At 47.8% G+C, this 7545-nt stretch overlaps 1 protein-coding gene across 1 annotated transcript; it reads right to left on the bottom strand.

Annotated features, from left to right (window-relative positions):
* Positions 1-1640: 1640 nt before the first annotated feature.
* On the bottom strand, positions 1641-6134 carry LOC130371719 (serine/threonine-protein kinase BRSK1-like). The gene is made up of 8 exons (XM_056577578.1): positions 6129-6134; positions 5337-5976; positions 5064-5112; positions 4686-4809; positions 3317-3467; positions 3098-3157; positions 2581-2670; positions 1641-1840 (listed from the first exon to the last, which is right to left on the bottom strand). Exons 1-8 carry the CDS (start codon positions 6132-6134, stop codon positions 1641-1643), a joined length of 1320 nt encoding a protein of 439 aa, XP_056433553.1.
* Between the last annotated feature and the right edge of the window lie 1411 nt (positions 6135-7545).

Genomic DNA, 7545 nt, shown 5'->3' with positions numbered 1-7545 from the left:
CTTTAAATCACAGGCAATAGTTATAATAGTGCACTTTAAAATTTAAATGATGATACAGACTTCTGTTTACCACCTTATTGTACTCAACCGCGGGAACAAAGAATAGTTTACAATCTTAGAGTTGAGCCATGTATCGGTGATGATGGCGGTGATGATGATGATGAAGGTAATGGTGATGATGGTGGTAAAGATAAGGAAGGTTAGCAATCAGACTGAGTGCAGGTGAGTCGGACAGACAGGTGAATGAGACAGGTTAAGCAGACAGACAGATGAGCCAAACAGACTTTCTTTCACTTCTGGAAAGATTTTAAACGAGGCAGAAAAAACGTTCACGTTCACAAGGCTACTCATAATAAAACACACCTCAAAAAAAGTACTAAAAAACAAGTGAAATAAATAAATAAGTGAAATAAATAAATCTGTGTAATAAATAAAATAAATAAATAGTTTAAATAAATAATATAAATTTGATCAGTATTGTTACCCCCTGTGGAAACGTCTTGCTGTGTTGCATATTGTGCCGCGTGGAAGACAGCTGAGGAGTTCTGATTGGTTGAAAACACATCACTAACGCATGACAGCTTCCCTTGGTAACCATAGTGACAGGGCGTCAAGGGCGGGGCCAAACCATAGCGGGGGGGGAAGAGGGGGATCTGATGTCCAGTTTCAAACAGAGGTGTTAGTGTTCGTGGCTCGACTCCAGAAGGTCTTTAATGTCCTGTCAGGCTGTCTAGTTTCATCTACAGGAGCTTCTGGACCGGTTCCCCTCCTGATGTGCAGTACGCTGTTGTTTACAAATCTCTTCATCATCAGAGCGAGGCGGCATGAAACAAACATAATGTATGCGTCGTATGGGAACGTCTCTCAAACGTATAGCAACATTTCCACCGGTTCTCTCTGCTGTCTGTCTCCCCAACACTGCTCATTTCTCAAAAGGATGATCTTCCCAAAACAAATATATCATCTCAGACTAAACTAAATAAAAAAATACTTTTGAACATTCACATAGCTTGGCATGGTTCCTGTAGAGCTGGTCATTCAGGGACAAGACAGAAGATCCATAACGTTGTACAACTCCCAACAGACAATTCCTAGTTAAAGCTGGATGACAGGGTAAGGACGGGGCTGATATTCTTAAGATAAGTCTTGAAGGAACCACCACAAGGATCAGTGTTTTTTGGTTTAGGATACCATATTGCAATGAAATGGAAGGCTAGGCTATCTGAGTGTGCTAGCGTCCATTAGCAGGCTGATGCTAACTGCTAACTGTCATGCACGTTTACACATTAACTCCCCCCGACTGGTTAAGTGATGCTTTAACTAAGATGGACAGCGATCTTCGTGGTATATGTTCGAACAACGTTGAAAGAGTTTTGGTTCATCCTGGGGTCCCAGAGATCTGGCCAATTAACACAAAAGAAAACTGAAAAGTGCTAAAGGCTAGCTCGCTAAAGGCCAGCTCACAGAAGGCTAGCTAGCTGTAGCCCCGCGTCTGTTGCGAGGTGGAGGAGGAGCAGGAGACAGATTGTGGTTTGAGGGACTCTGGGAGGTGTAGTTCTGGGCTGTGATGTGTAGTTTGTTGCCTGGGCTTGCTGTCGGGGACGGGCCTGGGGGGGGCGGGAGGCGGGACTTCCTGTTTCCTAGGGCTGAGACTGCGTTCCGTTGGACGAAAGCAGGCGTGTCCTCTCCTTCGCAGACCCCCGCCGCTGCAGGACCCCCCCGCTGCCCCCGATCACACCCCCCTCGCCGCGGTCCCCCCAATCACAGCGGTCCCCGCCCCCCTCCGAGCGCCGGGAGTTCTGCCGGGTGGGCGTGCCGTGGGGGCGGCCGTTCTTCTCATCTGGAACCAACAAGCATGCATTATTCACCAGGCTGCGTGTGTGTGTGTGTGTCTGTGTGTGTGTGTGTGTGTGTGTGTGTGTGTGTGTGTGTGTGTGTGTGTGTGTGTGTGTGTGTGTGTGTGTGTGTGTGTGTGTGTGTGTGTGTGTGTGCGTCAGCATGTGTGTGTGTGTGTGTGTGTGTGTGTGTGTGTGTGTGTGTGTGTGTGTGTCTCTGTGTGTGCGTGTGTGTGTGTCAGCATGGGTGTGTATGTGTGTGTGTGTGTCTGTGCGTGTGTGTGTGTGCGTGTGCGCATGTGTGTGTGTTTGTGCACGTGTGTGTGTGTGTGTGTGTGTGAGCGTGTGCGAATGTGTGTGTGTGTGTGTGTTTGTGCACGTGCATGTGTGTGCGTGTGCATGTGCGCATGTGTGTGTGTGTGTTTGTGCAAGTGTGTGTGTGTGTGCGCATTTGTGTGTGTGTTTGTGCACGTGCATGTGTACGCGTGTGTGTGCGCATGTGTGTGTGCGCATGTGTGTGTGTGTGTGTGTGTGTGTGTGTGTGTGTGTGTGTGTGTGTGTGTGCATGTGTGTGTGTGTTTGTGTGTGTGTGTGTGTGTGTTTGTGTGTGTGTGTGTGTGTGTGTGTGTGTGTGTGTGTGTGTGTGTGTGTGTGTGTGTGTGTGTGTGTGTGTGTGTGTGTGTGTGTGTGTGTGTGTGTGTTTGTGCACGTGTGTGTGTTTGTGTGTGTGTGTGTGTGTGTGTACCAGAGAGAGTGTGGACCATTGGTTGATCATGGTAGCTGAGGAGTTGAGCCTGGATGGTCTCCACTATTCTCTTGAACCTGCGGCTGGGACCTGAGGCCACACGCACAAGCAGAAGGCATTGAATACATCAACCATTGACACCACTACCGTGATAACCATAAACACATGAACCCATTCTATTGGATGATGCTTGATACTAACTAAGCTTATTATATTGTAATGTATCATACTTCTGTGTATTGCATTGCATATTGAATTGGGTTAAAATGTATGGAATTGTATTGTATTTTATAATCGTATTGATCACATCACATATTGTAACATATATCATATCATGCCATATCCTTAAATAGTTTCATATAACCTAATTTAGTTTCCTATCATATCATATAAGTTCATATCATATCATATAAGTTCATATCATATATTGTATCATATCATATCATAAAGGTTGATATCATTTGATAAAGGTCATTATTATTCCATAAAGGTCATCGCATCGTATCGAGTTACTTGCCTGATATGAGAGTGAAGGTCACGCTGTAGATGCCCGAGTCCCTCCTGCCCTCTCTCTCCCTGTCTCTCTCCCGCTCCCTGTCTCTCTCTCGCTCCCTGTCTCTCTCTCTCTCCCTCTCTCTCTCCCTCTCTCGCTCCTTCTCCCTCTCCCTCTCCCTCTCCTTGTCTCTGTCCCTCTCCTTGTCTCTCTCCCTCTCCCTCTCTCTCTCTCTCTCCCTCTCCCTCTCCCGCTCTCTCTCCCTCTCTCCCTCGGAGAAGGTGATGTCCACCTGGAACTTGACGGGTTTCTGGAAGACGGCGGGACCCCCGGAGGACTTGTACTCGGCCCTGAAGCAGGTCTGGGAGAGAACGCTGTGGCTGAGGGCCGGGATCTGCAGCAGGGGGGGACACAGAAGACAGGCCCACGGACTTAGGAGGCGGGAGAGAGAGACAGAGACAGGGTGAGACACGGGGGGAGGGGGGGGAGTGAGACGGAGACGGAGAGAGAGAGAGAGAGAGAGAGAGAGAGACATAGGGGGAGGATGACGAGTGTTGGGGCGGGAGAGGAAGAGAGAGTGAGCGACAGAGTGAGAAGCCGAGGAGGGGGAGAGTGATGGGGAGACATAGGGTGAAGGAGAGGAGGGAGAAAGAGTGAGACATAGGGTGAAGGAGAGGAGGTGGAGAGAGAGAGTGAGACATAGGGTGAAGGAGAGGAGGGAGAAAGAGTGAGACATAGGGTGAAGGAGAGGAAGGGAAGAGAGTGAGTTGTCTGGTGAAGAGAGTGCTCAGAATGCTCTGTGAAGAGGCAGGAGTTTACTGAAGGTGCAGAACTCGACGGATGTTCCTAGTGCTTTGCTTTCCATGATGCATTAGAAAATCACATTCAGGTTACTTTAGTTCAACCCTTGTCTTATTAGTCTAAGTAGTCGTACTGGTCTAGTTGGGTTCTCTGAGGTCAGCAGTCCTAGGTTTACAGGTCCTACTGGTATTCCCCTGTACAGTTTAACGTGATTTACGTTCAGAAAGGACGGTCTAAATTACAGGTCTTACTTAAAGACTTACCTATAGACAGGAATGTTTAATTTAGAGACAGGAAGGTCTAACTTAGACAGGGATGTGTAACTTACAGACAGGTAGGTCTAACCTACAGACAGGAAGGTGTATCCTACAGACAGGAAGGTCTAACCTACAGACAGGAAGGTCTAACCTACAGACAGGAAGGTCTAACCTACAGACAGTGTTGGGTTAGTTAATCAAAAAAAGTAATTAGTTACTTATTACTAGTTACTTCTGTAAATTGTAATGAGATTACTTTACTAGTTACTGCACCTTAAAAGTAACCACTACTTATTACTTTACTTTCCCGCTTCTTAATTTACTGTGGATACATGGACAAACATCATAGTCCTATCATCACTTTAGTGTTTATTGTATAAATATAAACCATATGAAAGAATTATATCGCTTTCTGCACAAAGAAATGCCTCACTGTAAAATCCACAAACAACAAGGAAGGTTAAACTTACAGACAGAAAGGTGTGATCTACAGACAGGAAGGTATAACTTACAGACAGAAAGGTATGATCTACAGACAGGAAGGTATAACTTACAGACAGGAAGGCGTGGACGATGTCAGCCTTGACGGAGCTCAGTGGTTTGTCTCTGATCACCACAAACATCTGCTCCTCTTTCTCCAAACTGATGAAGTTCCCGAACCATGACCGCTTAGCCAGTCTAAACACACAATATTGTGTTAGATGCATACGACACACATACATATACTTCCATAGTACACACATACATTTACATACATCTATACACACAGATACGGGTGTGTGTGTGTGTGTGTGTGTGTGTGTGTGTGTGTGTGTGTGTGTGTGTGTGTGTGTGTGTGTGTGTGTGTGTGTGTGTGTGTGTGTGTGTGTGTGTGTGTGTGTGCGTGCGTGCGCGTGTGTGTGTGTGTGTGTGTGTGTGTGTGTGTTTCTTACTCTGGGCTGGACTCTGGTGTCAGACTGGACATATCCTCCGATGTTGGAACTAAAAAATGTGGGTTGACATGTTAGACGGCAATATTAATACTTTATACCGGTATACAAATATATAAATAGTGCATGTTTAATAGACAATAAACATATTGTGTATTAAACATGTTTGCATACAAACATCATATTATAATGACGTAACCCGCCCCCAACACACTCGTAGCCAATCAGAAAGCCCGTTTCCCCCTCCCCCCGAGGAGGACCAATCAGGAGCCTCACCCTGCATCTTGCGGCGGTGGAAGCGCGGCGATCCCAGCAGGTTGTTCTTGAAGGAGTTGAGGCGTGTCCTCCAGTGGGCGGAGCTACTGGCAGCCAGGCCGCCGCCCCCCCCGGGGCTGCTGGGCGGGGTCAGGGACAGCGAGCCCACGCCCCCGCCCCCTTCTGCCCGCGAGGAGGAGGAGGAGGAGGAGGAGGAGGGGGGGTTGGAGGAGGAGGGGTGGTGGGGGTGGGGGTGGTGCTGGGGGGTGCCCAGGGGGGTGGGGAGGGGCGAGCCCTGGGGGGTCACCTGCGAGGGGGGGGCAGAGGGGGGACACAGGCCCTTAGTCACCGACTTGAGGATGGAGGAAGAGGAGGGGAAGAAGAAGAAACGAGGGAGGGGGGAGTGCAGGGGCGAGGGGGAGGGGGAGCAGGGGGGGTGCAGGGGGAGGGACTTGTTGGGGTGCAGCCGGCTGCAGGGGGTCTTGGGGGGGAGGGGGTGGGTCTTGGGGCTGTGGGGGGGGTGGAGATGGCGTTCGTGAGGCCGGGGGGGGCGAGGCGGAGCGCCACTTCCTGGCTTGGACTCCTTTGTGACGGGATTGGCCGAGATGGAGCTGGAAGTGACGTCTGATTGGCTGAAAGTGAAGATGGGGCTCTGGTAGGACTGGGGGGTGGAGGGGGTGGAGGGGGTGGAGGGGGTGGAGGGGGTGCAGGATGGAGAAAAGAAGGGTGAAAATGAGTGGATGGAGCATGAGCATGAGATCAAGTGAGAGGAGAGGTGAACTTGCTCTCTAACGGGTCCTCATGTCATGTCACCGTCATGTTACTATGTCATGTGACTCCGTCACGTTACTATGTCATGTGACTCCGTCATGTTACTATGTCATGTGACTCCGTCATGCTACTATGTCATGTGACTCCGTCACGTTACTATGTCATGTGACTCCGTCATGTTACTATGTCATGTGACTCCGTCACGTTACTATGTCATGTAACTCCGTCATGTTACTATGTCATGTGACTCCGTCATGTTACTATGTCATGTAACTCCATCATGTTACTATGTCATGTGACTCTGTCATGTTACTATGTCATGTGACTCTGTCATGTTACTATGTCATGTGACTCTGTCACGTTACTATGTCATGTAACTCCGTCATGTTACTATGTCATGTGACTCCGTCATGTTACTATGTCATGTAACTCCGTCATGTTACTATGTCATGTGACTCTGTCATGTTACTATGTCATGTGACTCTGTCATGTTACTATGTCATGTGACTCTGTCATGTTACTATGTCATGTGACTCTGTCATGTTACTATGTCATGTAACTCCGTCATGTTACTCGGCCATGTTGCTTTGCTAAGTAAAACCGAGTGAAAAAACTAAAATTGTATAGGCACCATGCGTGAATTGCGCAAAGTAAAATGGTGATAAAATGGGTCAAATGGGATTCCGCTCTACTGTGTCAGGTGACGCTGTCATGCTACCCTGGCAGGTTATTTGTCATGTTACTGTCGTGTTACTGTCACTGTTGGAACTATTCACAACATACTACTACATTTCATAGTACATGCTACACACCATATATATCACATACTTCGTAGCACATAGAAGAGGAGAGAGAGTATGAGAGAGAGACACTGGAGATGGGTGAGATGTGTGCTGTGAGATGGCTTGGATGCTAATGTATGTAGCGTTAGCTCAGGGTGTGAGACCTGTATCTTTAGCGTTAGCGCAGGGTGTGAGACCTGTATCTTTAGCGTTAGCGCAGGGTGTGCGTTGTGGGGAATACCTTTGGAAAACAACTTCAACATCGTACAACAATCATGTTAAAGATTTGGCCCTTAACCTGGCATTAACCTGATGAGATACTAGTTAACTGGACTTAACCTGGCATTAACCTGATGAGATACTAGTTAACTGGACTTAACCTGGCATTAACCTGATGAGATACTAGTTAACTGGACTTAACCTGGCATTAACCTGATGAGATACTAGTTAACTGGACTTAACCTGGCATTAACCTGATGAGATACTAGTTAACCTGCACTTAACCTGGCATTAACCTGATGAGATACTAGTTAACCTGCACTTAACCTGGCATTAACCCGATGAGATACTAGTTAACCTGCACTTAACCTGGCATTAACCCGATGAGATACTAGTTAACGGGACCTTTTTCTGGCCTCAACCCAGTAAGAAACTAGTTAGCCTGACCTTAACCTGGC

Source organism: Gadus chalcogrammus, chromosome 18 (genome assembly GCF_026213295.1).
Source record: "Gadus chalcogrammus isolate NIFS_2021 chromosome 18, NIFS_Gcha_1.0, whole genome shotgun sequence".
NCBI classification, from domain to species: Eukaryota; Metazoa; Chordata; class Actinopteri; order Gadiformes; family Gadidae; genus Gadus; species Gadus chalcogrammus.
Note: the sequence above shows the minus strand (reverse complement) of the source record. Positions and strands in the feature narration are given on the sequence as shown.